The sequence below is a fragment of the Peromyscus maniculatus genome, chromosome 3 (genome assembly GCF_049852395.1).
Source record: "Peromyscus maniculatus bairdii isolate BWxNUB_F1_BW_parent chromosome 3, HU_Pman_BW_mat_3.1, whole genome shotgun sequence".
NCBI classification, from domain to species: Eukaryota; Metazoa; Chordata; class Mammalia; order Rodentia; family Cricetidae; genus Peromyscus; species Peromyscus maniculatus.
The window spans coordinates 88,434,107-88,455,469 of NC_134854.1; the positions used below are offsets into that span (position 1 = coordinate 88,434,107).

The window sequence follows — 21,363 nt, forward strand, 5'->3', positions numbered from 1 at the left end:
CACCTCAGTGGCTTTCATATGGCACACTGGTTTGTGACTAAGGGGTGTTTGCAATGCAATCCAGCCCCTGGTTCCTGCTCTCGGCTCCCCTCCAGTTAGATCTCAGTTGTCTTACAGCCTCAAATATTAAGGTAATTTCCAGGAATGTTAATGCTCCTTTCTAGCTTTGAAATGCTATACTTTGCAATTTTTTTTGTCAGTCAGTGACTCTTTCCCACCCAAAGTCCTTATTGTACTGCCTGTGAAGGATGGTAAAGTCCTTATAACACAGCCCATGATGTGCCTTTAAAATTCCAAATCTTGCTGGGCCTGGTAGCACACACCCAGCACTGGGGAGGCAGAGGCAGATGGGTCCTTGTGAGTTCAAGGCCAGCCTGGTCTACAAAGCGAGTTCCAGTATAGCCAGGGCTACACAGAGAAACCCTGTCTTGAAAAACCAAACCAAACCAACCAACCAAACAACCCCCAAATTTGCCGGGTGGTGGTGGCGCACACCTTTAATCCCAATACTCAGGAGGCAGAAGCAGGTGGATCTCTGTGAGTTCGAGGCCAGCCTGGGCTGCAGAATGAGTTCCAGGAAGGGCTCCAAAGCTATACAGAGAACCCTGTCTCAAAAAACAAAAACAACAACAACAAACACCCCCAAAAAACCCCAAATTCCAAATCCCCTCCATCTTATTTTTAGTTGTGTGTGTGTGGGGGGGGGCGGGGGTGGTGAGGGCGGGGGTGGCTTGGTGTGTCTGAGGAAGCCAGAATAAGAAAGGCATCAGATTCGTTAGAGCTAGAGTGACAGGCTGTTGTGAGCTGCCTGATGTGGTTCCTTTGGGAGAGCAGGAAGTGCTCTAAACTTTTGAGCTATCTCTAGCCCCTAAACTCCAAATCTTGAAGGCACAAGAGAGATGATTCTCACTAGGTAACTATAGTATCAGGTGCTTAGTGCTGCCTGATGGCTTACTTGGGTACCTCTACACTGATAATTGACTAGGATTTAATGTCTTTTTGGGGTGCAGAGGAATTTTACCTCACACAATTATCGATTAAATTGTGTGTGTTTACATGAAAGCCCACTAAATCATCACACAACCAATGTTGGAAGAGAGCCTGACAAGATAAGATTCATATGAGAGTGGGTGCCAACTGGAGTTCATAAACCAGAGAAAGTGGAGAAGACACTTGCCACCTTAGCCTGTAGAGTGCCATGGGATCCATGCTGAAGGCAACGGAGGATATGGAATCACACTTCCTTGGGAAGGGTCTGGCAAGTGGCTCTCATTTCCAGTGTTTGGTTTACTTTACTGTCCCATGTCTTGAGAAGAGCCAACTGACCCACTGCCCTGTGGAGATCTGTGAGTTCCTGATGAGCCTTGCAAAGCAAAATGTGAGTGAGGGCACTACTATACTGATCAGAAGCTGGGTTTTTGCCCCCTGTGAATTGCCTGTCCTTAGTCAAGGAGGAAAGATAACGTGGCTGTGCATCTTCATTGACATTTTCTCTTTCAAGAAGAGCAGAGCCTTCCTACCAAACTTTTTACTGATTTTGGCCTTAAGGAGACACTTTTTTTTTTTTTGGATCATTTTGTATGAACGCTCCCTACCCCCACCCCACTCCTATGGGTATCTACTCCCCACCTTAAGAACCTTAGTGGAGGAAGCCCACCTGCAGAAGACTCTCATTTCCTTTGCAATATGACCCAGTTTCCAAGCTCATTTCATGTTACTATGCTGACCTATATGCACAACACCCTTGGGCAAAGGCCTTGTCTTTGTTTATAAGCTATTCTACAGACTTTTTTTTTTTCCTCTGCAGAGATTTAGTTTCATGTCAGGTGTGGGAGAATATAGGCAACTCTTCCATGAATAATGTACTCAAGAGTCATTCTGTACACACCAAGACTAGCTTGTGAGGGACACAGCTACCCTGGGTCTCAGGGGAAAACTTCCAGACACTGAGATACAGTGGGCAGACAGGATGGGTCTGGTAGTCTCTAGCTCCACCGTCCCACAGTCTAGGAATCAGGTTTATTCTGACTCATTCCAGGACATCTGACACTGTCCATACAGCCAGAGTCAGAAAAAGCTTGTAAGGATCCAGTGGCATTAGAAATAACATTTGAATTCATGGTAAGTAGCAATTAGTGAAATTTTCAATTCAACAGAAAGTGATAGCAAACTTAATATTTCCCAAGTGGCAGAACAATCATAATCAGTTATTTTGCAACTTTATTAAGTTGGCTTTATTCAAATGCATAATTCAAAAGTGACTCAGAATATTTTATTTTACTAAGTATGGAGAACATGCTTGTCATCAACTTTATGGTATTTGTATAGAATTATCTGATTTCCAAAAGAAAGGCAAGGTTCAAATTGTCCATGAGGGATGAATTTTGATATTACCTCCCAGATGAATTACTGCTTTTCTTGTCTGTATGCCATTTAATTTGGTGGGTGTGATATCACCCCTTCACCCTCCCAGGGAGACTAGTACTACTGCAAAGCCTCTAGCTATCCCAGAAGAAAGTCACAAAACTGCTCTCAGATTTGATGCCTCCTTCTGGGGTGTAGTAATGAATACATGTCTTCAATTCCACCACTCAGCAGTCAGAGGCAGGAGGATTTCTGTGAGTTCTATGGTAGTCAGGACTAGAGTGAGACCCTGTTTCAAACAACAACAAAACTTGATGCTTTCTTTTCTTACCAATCTTGCTTTCTTGAGCAACCAAGGAAATACACACATTCTTTTGGATGTATATATATTGAAACCAGCAACAATAATCAAACTGCTGCCTCATCCCTTCTAAAATCTCTTCTATGGGCTAAATGGTTTCCAAATGAAAAGTTCTAGATTCTCTGTGTCTTGCTTTTCTTTTTCTGGATGCTCAATTTATTTGGACTCCTCCTTAAGGGTTAGTAAGGAGATCATAATCCGTTAAAGTTTGGGCAGGCAGGCCATAGAAGAGGCACACAGTTAAGGATCAGCCCATATGTTATTGTATAATACATTTTTCTCCAAGTAAAGCTTACCTTAAGCAGATTGTATACATCCCCCTGGAGAGGTGGAATGATTTTCATGGTGGAACAATAATATAGTTTAATGTTTGGAGCTTGTAAACCTATTCAATTCTTATTTCTGACACATTTAATAATAATCACTTGTTAGCTAAATTATTCAGTACTTGAAATATGCTAAGCACTGTTCAGAACATCTTCCATATATTAATGCAGTCAGTCCTCATAACCACTCAGATGAGAAAAGAGAGGCAGAGCAGAAATCTGCCTAAGATCTCTCACAAGTGTTAGTGAGGGAGTCATGACTCAGACCTGCGTAGGTTGTCTGTATAGCCAGACTGTGAACCACAATGCTGAGCTTACATTTAATATGACATTAGGTTCGCTAGTCCTTTTAATACGTTTTCAGATACTTTCTCTCACTTTATTGCAACCCCTGACAGAAACCTCACTTAGGAATAGAGATCCCAATTATGATATAATAGTTCAAATGTCAAATAGCAGGATTGGGAATGAGAATCTCCTGGTTTTGTTATCTGTATCATGGGTTTAAAATAATGACTCAATGCACAAAATTATTTTGAGTTAAATGACTTTATAAAGATAAAGGTATTTGTTTCATCGACAAGTTAATTTAGGTTTCTGCCATACTTATTTGGTTCAATTATTATTTCATCTTACTGGGTATGGTACTAGGGGACATAATTCTTCCATGAACATAAGACTTCTTAAGTTAGTTGGTCCTCAAATTAGTCCTAAGGACAGTCTTTGCTTTTTCAAGACAAAGTCTCACTATATAGCTCTCACTGTTCTGGAATTCACTCTAGATCAGTCTGGCCTTGAACTCACAGAGATCTGCTTGCCTCTGCCTCCCAAGTGCTGGGATTAAGGGCGGGCACCACCACATCTGCCTTACAGGGCAGTCTTGATGGACTCCAGGTTCCCACTGTGTAGGACTGCAGTAACCCTCTGTAACTGAAGGCAAAATTTCTTGAGATCTCCCCACATGTCTTAGGGTTTCTATGACTGTGATAAAACACCATGGCCAAAGGCAACACGGAGCGGAAAGGGCTTGCTTCATCTTACAGCTTCCACCATCCAAGGAAGTCAGGGCAGGACTCAAGGTGTGATTCTCAAAGCAGTGTCTGACTGACGCAGAGGCCATGAAGAAACGCTGCTCATTAGCTTGCTCCCTACAGCTTGCTCAGCCTGCTTTCTTATAGCAACCAGAACCACATGCCCAGGGGTGCCACCACCCTCTGTGGGATAGGACCTCCCACATCAATTGTTAAGACATAGTCTTGCCTACAGGCCAATCTTATGGAGGCCTTTTCTCAACTGTGGTTTCCTCTTCTCAGATAACTCTTGTTATCGGGTTAACACAAAACTAGCCAGCACACCAAAAAAAAAGGAACTTAGTGGCTCTCTAGAAGGAATGTGAGCAGTGAGGTACCTGAAATCAGAGCAGACATGTTGTAGGGAGGGATCCGCAACCAGTGTGGGGGAGACCTCCTGGTGTTTCCTGGCTGTAGAGCCCTCCACTCCACTATGAACTCCTGAACAGCAGAGGCAGCTTTCTGGGGAGGCTGCCAGGTCACCACAATGTTGTTCATGTCCTCTGACCTTGCAGATACCCAGGAAGGAGCCAGCAACCCTTTGGGGGTGAGGAAGAGGAAGGACAAAATGAGAATGGATAAAGATGAAAACAGGAACTGGGAAGACATCTCAGTCGGTCAAGTTTTTGAGGACACGAGTTCAGTCCCCATATCCCACTGGGCTAGACAGGGTTGGCATGGTGGTGCACGTTGGTCCTCCTAGTCCTGGGGAAGTGGGCCAGGAAGATCCCTGGGGCTATCCAGCCAGGCAGACTAGCCTACTTAGTAAGCTCCAGCTAGTGAGAGACTTTTTTTTTTTTTAACAACAAACAAAAAACCAAGGTAGATAGTGCCTGAGGAATGACATCTACCTAAGGTTATCCTGTGGCTGTATATGCACACATGCATCTGTTCATGCATGAACACACACACACACACACACACACACACACACACACACACACACACACACACACACACGAGACAGCTTATCCCAGCTCAGTCTTAGAAACCATCAATCTCTCTTTTTGGGACTTCCAGGTCAAGGATTAAGTTTATGTTTTTCAGTTCATGGGGGATTAGCCTCAGCAGCTTGTCCTATAATCCTGTGTAGCTTTCTTTGTGGGTTTATTTCCTCTTTGTCTTCACTTACTTCATTCCCTCAAAGTGCTAACTCCGTTAAATGTGATCTACCCCCTTTTAATGACCGCCCAGCTGTCTCTTTAGACGGAAATGTGTCACTGAAATGCAGTGTGGCCCTTTGCTTGGCTGTGGTGTTTTCCCACAACAGACTATTTTGTCAGACCTTTTCACTTAGCTTTCTGCTTTCTGTTTCTGGGATAGATTCCTCCTCCTTCTCTGTAAAGCTAGCTCACTCCCTCACACCTCTGCCTACGCCCTTTTCTCATCTGCTTCCCAGTGGCCAGCAGGAGTGTGCTGACACAAAGACACGGGGACCGGTCTCTCTCTCTCTCTCTCTTTTTTTTTTTTTTTTTTTTTTTGGTTTTTCGAGACAGGGTTTCTCTGTGTAGCCTTTCCTGGAACTCACTTGGTAGCCCAGGCTGGCCTCGAACTCACAGAGATCCGCCTGCCTCTGCCTCCCAAGTGCTGGGATTAAAGGCGTGCGCCACCACCGCCCGGCAAGGGGACCGGTCTCTGCAGGCCATCTTGTGCACGTACAAGACCATTCTGTATGAACGTGCGCAAAACTGCTTGCTTAGGGAGTGTCCTTCTGCTTGATCTCCAAAACACATGGATGAGAGGAGGATGTAGCTCTTGCCCAGCCTGAGGAAGGCACTGGACACATGCACAGAAGGTAAAAAAATTAACAGCATGTTGACACTTCACCAAAAGTAGCTAGCCCAAGGACTCTCACTCCACCTACACTTTGTATTTCCCTACTCTCTATGTTTATCAATTTGATATACATAAAATGATATGTGATTAGAGGTTTGATTTTCATGTTTGTGAAAGTTTCATAAGGCCAAGCTTCTCATTGACTTTTCTTCTGTGACAATTTGTGGACTTGGCTCATTTTTCTCTGTGATTCTGCCTTTTTATGATTGACAGGTAGCTTTGATGATCCTAATTACTTTTCAGTTTTCTACTCTTAATACAGTCAGTTACTTCTCTGGCAACTTTATTATCTGCAGTGGTGCTGGTAAATTTACCTCAGTTTTGATTTTGAGTCTTGTTTGTAAAATTCTACCACCCCGGGGCTATAAACACATTCAACTACATTGTCTTCTATTGGCCTTTACTTCTGCTTCTTTTTTTTTTTTTTTTTTTTTTTTTTGGTTTTTCGAGACAGGGTTTCTCTGCGTAGCTTTGCGCCTTTCCTGGAGCTCACTTGGTAGCCCAGGCTGGCCTCGAACTCACAGAGATCCGCCTGGCTCTGCCTCCCGAGTGCTGGGATTAAAGGCGTGCGCCACCACCGCCCGGCTACTTCTGCTTCTTATGCTTAGGTTTTCAGTCCAAAGCATAAGCTAAAAGGGTTATTTTTTTTTTAAAGGGAAATGATACTATTTCTTTATGATTTCCAGGGCCTGTGAGTCTGTGTGGTAAACTGCACAGACATACCTCACCTGCTAGTCCTTAGATATTCGCTTTTCCTTTCAATTCTGGGGGTAGTGGCTTCCCTGGGGTTTTACTTCTCCGATGGGTAAAAGAAGAATTGGGTAATAGGAAGAGTATGATGAAAGTACATGGTAAATATGTATGAAAATGTCACAATGAAACCTATGAATATACACTAATAAAAATAGCAGAAAAATTCTTCTTAAGTAGAAAGGAAAGAAAGATATTTTATGCTAGCCCTCCAGTTACAAGTAGAAATATTACTAGCTAGAAAAAAAAAAAGCCTTCATACCCTAAGAACGAAGCATTTACTTGAAGAACAATAGAAAATTATAAAGCAAAAGGCACTTAATGACAACGAAAGAAGTTTCCTAGGTGCAGACATTTATTTCTATCTGCAGTGGGGGTCAGGAAGGAGGGAGGGAGGAGGAAGAGGATTATTGCCTTTTTAGTTTGTCTATTCTTTACTGTTTGAGGACAGAGTAATACTTTTCAAATGCTGCATATGCTTATCTGGAAGTTGGAACTATTGGCGCTAATTTTTAATATGTGTCTATACAGATTTAAATTGCCAATAATTAATTTAGATTTTATGTTTGTATGCACAAATGATTTAAACAATAATCTTTCCTGTACTGTCTTTATTTGCCTTTATTAATAAAATAAAATTGATCAAAAAACAATTTATCCCACAAAACAGATTGGACAGCTTTCCTTATTTTCTATTTTCTACAGGAACTTTAATAAAATAAGGTTATGTATTTTTTCAGGGTTCAGTTGTAAAGTAGTTTGTGCCTGGGCATATTTTAAAAAGCATAGAGGTGGGAGTAAGGTAGCTCTCATTTTCAAAATGGTTACCAAGGCTGCCTTTATTTTATGTGTGTGTTTTATTTTGTATGTGTGTGTGTGTGTGTGTGTGTGTGTGTGTGTGTGTGTACTCACACGCTAGTGTCGAAGCACATGCATGCAGGGGAGAGGACACCTTGCAGGAGCTGGGTCTCTCCTTTCACCATGCCATCTCAGGCCTAGAATTCAGGTGGTCAGGCTTGGCAGCATAAGCCCTTTCCTGCGACTCATCTTGTCAGCCCGAGGGTATTTTTTTTTAGAATGAAATTTATTCATTCCATAGATACTGAGTGCTACAGTTTGAAAGACCCTTTGTCTGAGGTTGTGTTAAAATCTCCAAAAAGCCCTTTTCATCTCTACTTTATCCGGAATTTGCCAAGCAAATCAGCTTGCACCTTTCAGGACTCCTTCAGCCTCTAGGTCGCTGTTCTTGCCAGGTACCAGTCTGGAATTTCCTTCTCTAGGATGTCTGCCAGACCACATTCTTCCCTTCAGGACCCTGCTAATAATGCACCTTTTCTCATTCACCTTTCAGAATCATCCCTTTGTGATGCATACCTTTAATCCCAGCACTTGGGAGGCAGAAGCAGGTGGAGCTCTGTGAGTTCGAGGACAGCTTGGGCTACACAGTGAGCCCTTATCTGAGAAAACAAAAACAAAACAAAATTACTTTTTCAGCTTCAATCAGAATATCCTATCTCCTTGTTTCCTGAGAACCACTCTGTGGAGTTCTGATGCTTGTAAGGTACCACCTAAGAGAAAGGAGGCTACCTTTTCCATTCTGCTCTGTTGCTTACTGGATGTCTTATTTTGGATTGCTCAGATTATTCTCATTAGTGATTCACTTTGAGTCCCCAGTAACGCATCAGTATCGAACTAAGGAAAGAAATAAAACACTTCCTCTTGGAGTCATTTAACCAAGAGAACAGATTTGAATTCTCTACTTCATGTTCTCTGTCTTCAGTCCTCTGTCTGCCCCTGTGTGTCTGTCTGTCTTGTACGTTTTGTGTGTGTCTGTCACATGAGCTGAATGTGTCTCTGTGTCTGTCTGCTGCATGCCCTGTATGTGTCTGTATGTACTGTCTGTGTCTCTGTGTGTGAATGGTGTCTATCTGACTGTATCTGTATGTGTGTCTGTCCCTTGGGGTGTGCATACATATGTATGTTTTACATAGGTAAAACACATATTCAAATATGTAAAATATGTAAAATAAATATGTAAAATATGTAATAATATGTAAAATAAATATGTAAAATAAAAGTAAGTCTTTAAAAAGTCTATGTGTAATACTCATCCACAGAGAAGAAATATTAAATAAAAATAACCAGGAGGTTATAGGATGGCTGAGCATGTAAGATGCTGTTTGTTAAGCCTGAGTTTGATCCCTAAGATCACTTGGAAGAAGCAGAGAACTTACTCCCCAAAGTTGTCCTCTGACCTACAGGCACACTGTGACATGAACATAAACACACATACTAAATCAATAAATGGAAAAAATAAAATAAAATATTTATTTATTCTTTTTGGTTTTTCAAGGCAAGTTTTCTCTGTGGTGCTCTGGCTGTACTGGATCTCACTCTGTAGATCAGGTTGATTCAGAGATCCTTCTAAGAGCTGGGATTAAAGGCATGGATCACGATGCCCATCTTAAATAAGATTTTTTTAAAGGAAAGAATGTACCAAAAAGTGTGTTTGGGGGGTTGAAGAAAAATCACCTGTAATTCACATGAGGCAAAGATGATCTCTGCTAATATTTCCATGGCTTCTACTAGTCATTTTGTTTTTAACTATAGAAAAAAATCTGCTCATATAAGTACAGATTTAAATGGAATTATCCAATATATCTTTTAAAAATTTATTTATTTATTTATTTATTTATTTATTTATTTATTTATTTATTTATGTATTGGTGTGTGTGAGGTATCTCTCTATGTATTCCTGAATGGCCTAGAGTTCCCTGTGTGGACCAGGCTGACTTTGAACTCATGAGATTCTGCTTGCCTCTGCCTCCCAAATGCTGGGACCAAGTATACTTTTAAAGACTACTTTGTTGCTTGTAATGTAAATCTTCCCACTGAACAGTTAATGGCATGCTAGTGTGTGATTAAGACAGGGAAAGGTCAGACATATTTAAGAGTCTGTTCTCTATTTAGGTCATTTAGGTCAGCTATAGTGTTATATTGCTTCAAGAAAATTTTTCTTTTTACAAAATATATTTATTTATTTATTTGTGCATATGTGTGTACCATAGCACAGGTTTGAAGGTCAGAGGACAAGTTGAGGGAGTCTCTTCTCTCCTTCTACCTTGTAGTAGATTGAACTCAGGTTATCAGGCTTGGGGCAAGTCCTTTACCTGCTGAGCTATCTCGCCAACCCTCAAGCACTTATTCAACAAACATCTGAATTTACATTTCTAATATTATTCTATTATCTCCTGAATATACACTTCTCCTTCCTTCCTTCCTTCCTTCCTTCCTTCCTTCCTTCCTTCCTTCCTTCCTTCCTTCCTTCCTTCCTTCCTTCCTTCCTCCCTCCCTCCTTTCCTTCTTATTTATTTTTGAGGTTAGTCTCACTCTGTATCCCAGGCTGGGCTGGAATTCACTATGTAGCCCAGACTGGCCTTGAATCCTGAGATTACAGGCAGGAAACAACACACCTGGCCTGACAATACACATTGAATTGTGAAATTCTATGGACAAAAGGCATGATCATATTTAGCATTTTTTATATATTGCCAAATAGTTTTCCAGAAAGTTGTACCAATTTACATATCTACCAACAACACACAAAAACAGTTTCACTGACATGGAGCACACTCATTCTTCTCATTCTGTCAGACTAACTTGATTTTTTCATGCTTTTTCAAAATTTACATCTCATTAATTGCTAGCTAAGTTAAACATTTTCATATCTTTATTGCTCCTCTCATAATTGGTCGGTGGGGTCATGGAGATGCAATGGGGGTCAACCTTAGGGTCTTGTGTATATTATAAAGCACTCTCTGAGCTATAGTTTCTTTTTTTGAGTTGTGTGTTCATATCCCCGATATCCCATGTATTTGAAAAAAAAAGTACAGATAATTAAAAATTAATTTAAAAAGATTAACATAGACATAGGCAATATCAACTCTCTTTATACTAAAATGTGATATATATCACACAATTATATAATATATGATACCATATAATATATGATACATACATATATATATATATGTATGTATTTAAGCTCTTATTTGCATTTTAAGCTTTGCTTGTATTTTTTCCTTCTTTTTGAGACAGCATCTTACTACAGAGCCTACACTGGCTTCTAGCTTGCAAACATCTTGCTTAGACCTCCTGTTTGGGTTACAGGTGTGCACTGTCACATCTACCACTAATTAATTAGTAGGTTTTTTTGAGACAGGGTTTCTCTATGTAGTTTTGGTGCCTGTCCTGGAACTCACTCTGTAGCCCAGGCTGGTCTCGAACTCACAGAGATCCATCTGGCTCTGCCTCCGGAGTGCTGGGATTAAAGGTGCGCACCACCACTGCCCAGCCACTTATAGTATTTTCAAGATAAAATTATTTCACAGTGTGTGAACTTGGAAGTGTTTCCCCATAGTTAGAGAATCTATCTTATCCTTCATGTTTCTCCCTTGGGTGCTTTTCTCACAGAAGGAAGGCATTATCCATTGCCTAGCAAAGAACTTTTCATCTTCTTCAGGAAGGGAACTTGGTTGCCAGAAATGTGGTTCTTGAGCCCTTTTTGCAGCTGAGTGTGGCCAGGTGGGTGGTGATGGTCAGCAAATGGCCATGAGTGCAAAGTTGTGTGCACTGGGGGGAGCTCCTGCAGACTGGGGTCACTCCCTTCTGCCTCCTCTCTGTCCTGCTGCCTACAGAGCAACAGCTAGAGGTCTCGCAGCCTTTTGGGCCATTTCCATGTGAGGGTGAATGCCAGCTCCGGCAGAGGGAAAGAGAGAGGAGCTTGGAGTGCTGATGTCACCACCCTGAGCTATCTGTCTGTGAACCTCCTTTACGTGAGAGGGCAGATGAGCCACAGTAGTCAGACTTTCGGTCAGACTTGACTCTGCGGAGCAATTCCTAACTCAGAGTCTAAATCAAGGTGATTGATACCCATGTTTATTGGTATTTTCTTCTAGCTGTTTTCATCATGTGCTCTTAAAATATAACCAAGATTTAATGGTGCATCTAAAACAATGTTTTGGGACTGGAGAGATGACTCAGCCATTAAAAGCATTGGCTGTTCTTCCAGAGGACCCTTGTTAGATGGGTCTCAGCACCCACATGGCAGCTCACAATCATTAGTAACCCTATTTCTAGGGGAGGTGATGCCCTCTTCCAGCCTCCATAGAAACTGTATGCAAATGGTACATAGACATCCACGCAGGCAAAAGACCTATACATATAAAACAATAAATCAATCTTAAAAACAACAATCTTTTGGCAGAAATTTCTTCAAATTGATGATTGCTGGACTCATGTATATACAACATTATGACACTAAGTTATAAGAGAGGGTCCAATTACAGTGTTTTATCTTGCTTAGACTTTTTTTTTAATAGTTCAGACTTTGAGACATAGCGTAAGATCCATTTTCTTAGCTAATTATGGTCTTTTCTTTGAGGAGATAATTTTAGAAGATATGATTATAAATGTGAGACTTTACATCTAGTTGGGATTATTTTACTGAAGACAATTAGATACATATTTAAATGTATGTAATAACGAAAATTTTATCATAGTTTCACTAAGGTCAGAATTTCATTTTAATACTCAGTTTTTAAATATAAGTCTAATTTTTTGTCTAGAATTTAACAATGTATATTATTATTGAATCTGTAAAAGTTAGTCTAATTGGAAAACATTACGCTAATGTAACTTTACTAATACTTATATGTAAGATTATAATCTTATAGTGATTTGCAAGACAGTAACTATAATTTCCATCTTATAAAGAAATTGAAGCACAGAGGGTTCATTTTAATTCACTTGCTCAAGGTCAACCCCAGGGTAACAGGAAAAGAGAGACATTGACTCCAAAGTCTAAACTCTTGGCTACTCACACCAGGCTCTGACCTGCACCTGCCAGAGAAAAAAGGTGAGGGAGACAGTTTCCCACAGGCGGTGTTAAGGTGACTGGGTACTTACCGGTGCTGCACAGGTCCACTATGTTAATGCGAGTGGGCGCAGAAGTGCCTTTCGAATTGGTTGCAGACAGGGATGCAGTCCAAGCCCCGGTTCTGGGAATGACCCCAGTCCAGGAGGTGTGATTTGTACTATTCTCCAGTGTCATTTCCCCTGTCACCTCCTGTAGGGTCACCTGATAGCAGAGGATTTCCCCCCTTGCCTCTGATGGACTCAGACTCTGCAAGAAAGCATATGCACATACCCTTACTCCCAGACAAGATCTTGGATGCTCTTTATGCCTGGACCACCTGTCCCGGCTGCAGGTCACTCTGTCTTAGTGAGTTTTTAATTTATGTCTTCCCATCTCCACTCCACACTTTCAGTGATTCATCCTCACACCTTCTATTTAGTTTTTTTTAAAAGGTTAACACTTTAAAAAGATAACTCTTTAAAACACATTGATTTTTCTTTCTTCAGAACGAAGCTTACCCATAGTAAACAAAACTAATGAGAGAACTGTGGAATCTGACTGTAGAAGCACTGGCTCTGAGCTTCGAATTTACCATCACTCAGATCTTGGGACAAGCACTCAGTTCCTCTGGGTTTTTGTTTTTAAATTTCTGAGATATACTCATAGAGAGACATGTCACAGAGACCTAGTCACAGAGATACTCAGAGGGACACACAGAGAGACACATTCACAGAGAGAGACTCACAGAGACACACACTTACAGTGAAGGCTTGGGTATGGGTTGGGGGAGAGGGAGAGGGTGCCTTTTTGTTTGTTTTTTTGAGACAGGGTTTCTCTGTGTAGCCCTAGACTGGCCTCAAACTCAGAGATCCACCTGTCTCTGCCCCCTGAATGCTGGGATTAAAGATGTGTTCTACCTGGTGAGGGTGCCTTTTTAAATATAGAAAGTGCAAGGCTGCTTAAAACATCAAAACGACCACTTTCAGGAGCTAAACGAGTAAAATGATCCTTAGGGACTTGAATTAGGCATCTGTGCTAGGAACCTAGTTCCAAACTGCCAAATTCTGATTGAGATCATTTGGGAACAAAGCCACAAAGTAAGCAGAAACTGTTGTTTTTCTCGTTTTGTACAATGGCCATGGCAAACGCAAGCACAGACCTGAAGAGTTGTGAAGCCCAACCCTGGCCGTGCCCATCCCTGCCTACTGCAGGAAGAAGGCTTGGCTAACATATTTAAGCCGCATAGTTTTCTGGGCACAGCCATTTCTTCATGGCAGGAAACTGTTTACTGGGAGATCCCCTGAGGACTAGCAAGTGCCCTTGTTCTGGTTCCTTGATTACCAAGAGGCTGAATAATTTGGTTTCCTATGTGGTTTATCTGTCAGAAGAATTTGGACATGAACATCTGGCACACTTCAATTCTTTAACTTTAAGTGAATAAGCTGCCTTCCTGATTATAATTTGGATTCTGAGACAGTTAGTACCGGAGAGAGACTGTTCTGATTCTTTGAGTCAAGTCTTCTGATTGGACCAGTAGCTACATTTTTTTTTTTTTTTTTTTTTTTTTTTATAGCCTACAGCACCTGGTATTCCCAGGCGGTCTCCCATCCAAGTACTAACCAGGCCCGACCCTGCTTAGCTTCCGAGATCAGACGCGTTCAGGGTGGTATGGCCGTAGACCAGTAGCTATATTCTTACTGTAGTTAATCAATGAGCTCTCAGCTCTGTATGCTGCCACTTCTAGAGCTTAGTTAATGCAAGTCTGTTGGAGGAAACTTTTGGTCCACAAGTCCTAAACTAGATCTTAGCCTGGTCCAGGGTACCAGGTGAGGACGGTGCTGCTGCGAACCTTTGGAGAATATTCAGCAACTCCCTGAAGTTATCTTTTCAGGTGTCCATTACATTCATCACAATCAATCTCATTGACTGTTGTGAGGATTACTTAAGTATTTGTTTGTTTGTTTATTTATTTTTATTATGTTCCCCGGTTTTTGTTTTGTTCTGTTTTGTTTTTTTGTTTTTTTGAGACAGGATCTCACTGTGAAGCTCCAGCTGACTTAGAACTAATTACATAAACCAGGCTGACCTCAAACTTTGGTTAGTGCCCCTGCGTCTGGGATTGTAGGTACGTGCCACTACACCCAGCTACACAAATGTTTTTTCAAGTCTGATGTTCTAACAAGCATCATATTAATAAATGTGGCCTTTGTCAAAGGAGAAAGGCAACATAGATGGAACAAACGCTTGTCAGGGAAGCCATCCTCCGGCAGGAATGGGGAGCTATGTGAGCAGTTAACTTCTGAGGAGTGCCTCGGTGGGGAGAACTTGGGACAGTCTATGTTAGATCCATTTATCGCTGAACCAAGAGGGCTGTCAGGGAAAGACGGAGTGAGAGACAGCTGAGGGGATGCCTTTCTGTAACCAGCACCTGCTTTCATCTATGGTGTTTTTCTCCCTCTGCCGTGATGTGTGTTGCCCCTCAGGCCTGAGGCAGGGAGGAGGTTCCGGCTGCTGCAATTTACAGATGGAATCCCAGTCACCCTCTCAGCCCAAAGTTGCAAAGCACCTTTTCCAGCTGTGGGGTTATGATGCATTCTGACACACAGCGTCAACAGAAGGCATGACTTTAGCAATTTGGGAAGGGTGGGGACAGAAGTTTTTCTCCAAGAGCCAGAAGGCTCTGAGTCACGGGAGACAAGCCGTGAACTCTGAAGATAGCCATCCTGACCAACCGACTGACTCTGCAGATAAACAGTCGTAAGCCAGTGCTACTCATTTGAGAAGGTGATAAGGGAGAGAAAATAACAGTTAGTTAATCATGAGCTTTACATTCCTTGTCATGTGTAGCTCTTCTCTCTTCCCTTTCTGAGGCGTGAGCCCAGTCTTCGAGCAGCTGAGTAACTAGCTCAAGCCATTCCCGGAGAGAAGACGGATGAGTTTGTAGAGCGCCCCCTGGGGGATGTCAGGGAGGGGTGTTATCTGGAAGGTACAGTTGCCGATCCTGGTAGGGTTTCTGACATTTGGATCCATCCCTTCTAGTAGCACTGAGTACAAACAATGAAAGGAAGAACTGCTAGGTGGCTATGTGGTACGGCAGCCAGAACACTGCCTCTAATGACAGAAAGGGAAGGCCATTAGAGTTTTGCTTATGTCAAAGAAGAGCAGCAGTCATCGAGACCTCTTTGGAAGCTCAGACATTGAACACGTTAGTCACAGCTCTCCTTTCCTTTCATTTCAGCTTTGGATTGTTGCCTGGTTTGTGCATGGTTGATGCTGGGGATTGAATACAGGCCCTGTGCATGCTACTACGTGCTTTTTGCACTGGACTGTATCCCCACCCTCGATTCTTAGTAGGAAGGACCTTTGATTTTCTCACTTCTCTGTGTAACATCTATTGCACAGAGATATTTTATCACTCTGAGACATAATATCTCTATTTTCAAAATAAGGATAATAAAAACTTCTGGCTTATCCTTTAGCTCTCTATGAAATTTCTAATGTCTGACCTGATCACAAAGTCCATATATTTGTGAGTTGAAAACTGAATACTGGGCTGGCAGGACAGCCCAGTGGGTAAAGGCATTTGCTGGAAAGCCTGATGACTTGAGTTCAGTTTTTGAAATGCACATGGTGGAAGGAGAGAACAGATATCCATACTGTCAATGTCACATGCACATGACAAAAAAATAAATAAATGTAAAACAACAGCAAAACAACAACCCCTCCCTCGACACACAAACTGAGTATTTCATTTTGGAATCATGACTTACATTCATCAACCCCAGTACAAAGTGGAGAAATAGCAAGAAGTGCTCATTGTTTGTTTGCTTTCCTGAGATGGTCTCTCTACGTTACCGAGGCTAGCCTTAACTTCTGAGGCTTAATGATCCCCCTACTTCAGACTCGTTAGTAGTTGGGACTACAGGAACATGCCAACTGTGTTCTAATTTTGATTTCAAGTTTTAAGCATCACTCCACTGAAATCTTTGATGTTTTTTATTCTCCCCTCCCCTGAAGACTACCAGTTCATCTTCGTATCCTTACGGGTTTGCACAATGCTTGTCTTGTAACAGGAATGTGGCCCTGACCTTCATAATTACCTTGTGAATCTTTATGGTAGCCTCATGTGCTATACACTAGTATTATCTTGAGTTTGCTTATGAGGAAAGTATGTCCAGGGAGGCTAAACACCTTGCCCAAGAACACGTGAGGTACCCCACCATGCAGCTGCAACAGAACCACACAGAGAGTCCTGCTTGCTCATGAGGTCAGAGGTGAGCACTCCTGCCAGCCCTGGCATGCCCCTCAGCTGCCACAGAACTGAGCGGAGAACCTAGTCCATTAGGTCAGCAGCCAGCACCCTTGTTGTTCCCAGAACCCCAACCTCCAGCCATGTGAAACTGTGTAGAGAAGCCCTGTGCTTGTGTGGTCAGTGGCCAATGCCCCTTCTGACCCGAAACTTCACCATCTCCCCAGCCACCACATGGAGATCTGGCCTGCTTTTCAGATCAGAAGCTGACACTCTAGCGCCTCATCCCCAGCTGCCCTAGAACTGTGTAGTGAGTGAACTTGTCCATCAGATCAAAGGCCAGCACTTTTGATGACCCTGACAGCCCACCACCCTACCACAGGACTGCATAGAGATCCCACGGGTTCATTAGGTGAAAGGCTAGCATCACAGCTGACTGGCACCCCGTCTCTTTGATACTGCAGAATCACATTGAGTGCTAGCTCACGAGGTCAGAGGTCACTCCCACTACTCAGGCATCTCCCTTGCCAGCTTACACAGGTTATCCACTTATGAGGTCAGAGGCTGTGCCCCTTCCAGACAAGCTGGTGCCACCTCAGCTATCCTACCACATACCAGTACTGTGTGTTTCCATGAACGAACTTGAAGCAGCACAGCTGATCCCAAACCGGAGAAGCTGGGTTAATTCCAAGCATAGATCCAAAGAGTCACCCAACACAGGTAGGCTAGACACTCAAACAAAAAGACAACCAGTGAACAGTTCCAGATGTAGAAATCCCAGCTCAAAAAACCAAGACAATATGTCTCCTCTCCAAATGGCCAATCCCATAGTGATGGTCCCTAGTGAGAGCAACTTAGGTGAACTTCCAGACAAAGTGGTCCAAAGAATTATAAATATGTTCAAAGAATTCAAAGAGGACGTAAATAAACTCCAAAATTAATTTGAAGAGGACTGAAATAAACTCCTAAATGAATTCCAAGACAACTGTTTGTACAAAGAGCTTGAATAAAATAAAGAAGTCAATTCAGGATACACAAATAAGTTCAATGAAGAAATAGAAATACTGGGAAAGAAGCAACCTGAAATGTATAAAAACGAAAAGTTAAGTAAGTCAGATAAAAAAGAAACCCAGTGGAAAAACCTCACCAGTAAAATGGACCGTGCAGAGAATGGAGTATCAGGGTTAGAAGACAATGAAAGGACTGGATCCTTCAATTGAGGAAATCAATGACATTTTAAAGACTTGTTCATTTATTTTACTATAAGTGTTTGCTTGCATGTGTGTACATACACTCTGTATATCACATGCATGTCTGATGCCCAGGGAGGTCAGAAGAGGGTATGGATCCCCTGAAACTGTAGTTACAGATGGTTGTAAGCCACCACGTGGGTGCTGGGAACTGAACCCATTTCCTCTGCGAGATCAACAAGTACTCTTAAAAACACTGAGCCATCTCTTCAGCCCTATTGGTAAACTTTTGCAAACATAAGAACAGACATGTGAGATCTTTGTGACACTTCCAGATGGCCAAATTATGCACTATGGGAATAAAGGAAGGAGAAGAATGCTGTGCCAAAGGCATAGCAAACATAGAAACTTTAAAAACCAGAAACAAGAGCCAGGCAGTGGTGGTGCATGCCTTTAATCCCAGCACTTGGGAATCAGAGGCTGGAAGATCTGAGTTTGAGGTTAGGCTGGTCTACAGAGATATATATATCTCCTGCATGTGTGCCTACAAGCCAGAAGAGGGCACCAGATCTCATTATAGATGACTGTGAGCCACCATGTGATTGCTGGGAATTGAACTCAGGACCTTTGGAAGAGCAGCCAGTGCCCTTAACCACTAGCCATCTCTCCAGCCCAAAAGCCTGTCTCGAAACAAAACAAGAACAAAAAGCCTGAAACACTTATAAAGATATATTTCAAATTATAGAAGAGATTTCATAGGTGGACTGGGGGTGGGTGGAGATGGGAGCACAAGGGATCAGGTAGGGTGGGATGAGGGGAGAATACTGAAAGAGTCAACTGGAAAGGGGAGCATTTTGGGGTGAGGTAGAAACCTGGTGCAAGGGAAACTCCTAGGAATCTACAAGGGTGACCCCAGCTAAGACTCCTAGCAATAGAGGATACATAGCCTAAACTGGCCATCTCCTGTGATCAGGAAAGACTTCCATTGGAGGGACCGGGACACCATCCCAGCCACATAGCCTTCAACCTACAGTCTGTCCTGCCTATGGGGTGTGCTGGGGTAACAGCGGTGCAGAAATTGTGGGAGTGGCCCACAAAGACTGGTCCACCCTGAGACCCATGCCACAAGAGTAAGACCACCCCTGACACTGCCTGCAGCACCAGGACCCAGAGGCTGGATGACCCAGAGACCTAGGATAGAACCAAACATGACTAGAGAAAAAAAGTCAATGTAATGATGCCTCATGGTACTCTGCTATACTCGTAGATTAGTGCCTAACCCAATAGTCTTCAGAGAGGCTTCATCCAGCAACCGATGGAATCAGATGCAGAGATCCACAGCCAGACATTAGGCTGAACTGGGGGAATTCTGCTTAAGAGAGGAAGGAAGGATTATGGGAACCAGAGGAGTTAAGGACATCATAAGAAAACCCACAGTTTCAACTAATCTGGGTTCACAGGAGCTCACAGAGACTGAACCAATGACCAGGAAGCCTGCATGGGACTGCCCTCTGCATATATGTGACAGGTGTGTAGCTTTGTCTTCTTGTGGGACTCCTAACTGGGAGCAGACACTGTCTCTGACTCTTTTGCTGACTTTTGGGACCCTAGTCCTCATACTGCCTTGCCCAGCCTTAATAAAAGGTGAGGTGCTTAGTCTAACTGCAACTTGATATGACATCTTTTGTCGATATCTATGGGATATCTGCCCTTTTCTGAATAGAAACAGAGGAGGAGTGGATGGTGGGTGCAGAGAGGAGGTGAGGGAGGAGAGACAGAAAGGAGAGGAGGGAGAGGAAACTGTGGTTGAGATGTAAAATAAATAAATAAATAAATAAATATTAAAACAAAACAATAACAAATATATACATGCATACATACACACACATATATATGTATACACACACACACAAATAAAACACACCAAAATGTATAGAATACAATGAAGGTGATCCCAAGAGGGAAGTTTGTAGTTTTAAATGCCTACATTAAAAAATCAGAGAAATTCAAATACACAATTTAACAAGAACAAACCAAACCTCAAGCAGCTGACAGGAAGAAATAATTCTTTCTTTCTGGAGTAGTGCAAAAGTTTAAAATAAAAACAAAAAGCACAATACAAAGAAACTATGTTGCAAATCAAATTCAAGAACATATAAAAAAGAGCATTCACCTTGACCAAGTATAATTTATTCCAGAAATGCAGGAATGGTTCAATAAATGTTATAAATTATATAAAAGGAGTTGAGGACAGAAACCACAAGGTCACTTCCATAAAGGCAAAAAAAAAAAAAAAAAAAAAAAAGCATTGACAAAATCTAGCATCCTTTCATGTTAGAAGCTCTGAAGAAATTTGAAATGGAAACAACATATCTAACATAATGCAGGGTTTATGTAAGACATACCCATAGATAGCATTGTATTTGAAGTGAGAAAGATCCAAAGTTTCCCACTAACAGGAACATGTAAGCATGTCTACTTAATCTGCTCTTATTTGGCATAGTACTAGAAGTGCTAGCTAAAACAATAAGACAAGAGAAGGAAATAAAAGGGGTACAAATAGGAAAGGAAGAAGTCAAGGTATCTCTATTTGCAGATGATATGACTGTTTGCATAGAGACCCTAAAGATCTTACCAGAAGACATTCAGAATTGATAAACACTTATCTGTAGCATGAATCTTAAAAGTTCTTATTAATAAAATCAAACATGAGGCTAGTTATTGGGGTGAATGCTGGAAGATCAGAGAAGCAGAACAAGCCACAGCTACCTCACCTCGCCAGTTCCTCAGCTGGTCCTGTTTCCTCAGACTGGAAGCCTCTGAGTCCTCATCCGGAATGAATCTCAGCTGCACTGCTGCTAGAAGCCTGAAAGCTTAACCAGCCAAATGCTTAACTAGCTCTGGTTCCTGGTTTTCATGCCTCATATACCTTTCTGCCTCTTGCCATCACTCCCTAGGATTAAAGGCCTGAGTCACCATGCTTGGCTGTTTCCAGTGTGGCCTTGAACTCACAGAAATCCAGAGGGATTTCTGCTTCTGGAATGCTAGGATTAAAGGTGTGAATGCCACCATTTTCTAGCCTCTGTATCTAGTGGCTATTCTGTGCCCTGGCCCCAGATAAGTTTATTAGGGTACACAATATTTTGGGGAACACAATACCACCACACTCATCAAATTGGCAGGATACAAAAGTAGCACACAAAAGTCATTAGATTTCCTCTGTATCAAAGACAAGTAAACTGAAAAAGAAATAATGGCAATAATCTCGCCCGCAATATTCTAAAACTAAGGAATAAACTA

At 42.1% G+C, this 21,363-nt stretch overlaps 1 protein-coding gene and 1 pseudogene across 10 annotated transcripts in view; both read right to left on the minus strand.

Annotated features, from left to right (window-relative positions):
• The window catches only part of Il12rb2 (interleukin 12 receptor subunit beta 2), an 85,576-nt gene that overhangs the window by 15,527 nt on the left and 48,686 nt on the right, over positions 1-21,363 (minus strand). For 8 of the 10 annotated variants that reach the window (XM_076566893.1, XM_076566895.1, XM_042273432.2 and 5 more), the window contains 2 exons: positions 12,675-12,891; positions 4,460-4,660 (listed from right to left, as the gene is read on the minus strand). In XM_076566893.1, the coding sequence (XP_076423008.1) occupies positions 4,460-4,660; positions 12,675-12,891 (418 nt within the window). The remainder of the gene's footprint in view (positions 1-4,459; positions 4,661-12,674; positions 12,892-21,363) is intronic. The other 2 variants (XM_042273436.2, XM_076566894.1) reach the window with 1 other exon arrangement.
• On the minus strand, positions 14,196-14,304 carry LOC121828384 (5S ribosomal RNA; annotated as a pseudogene).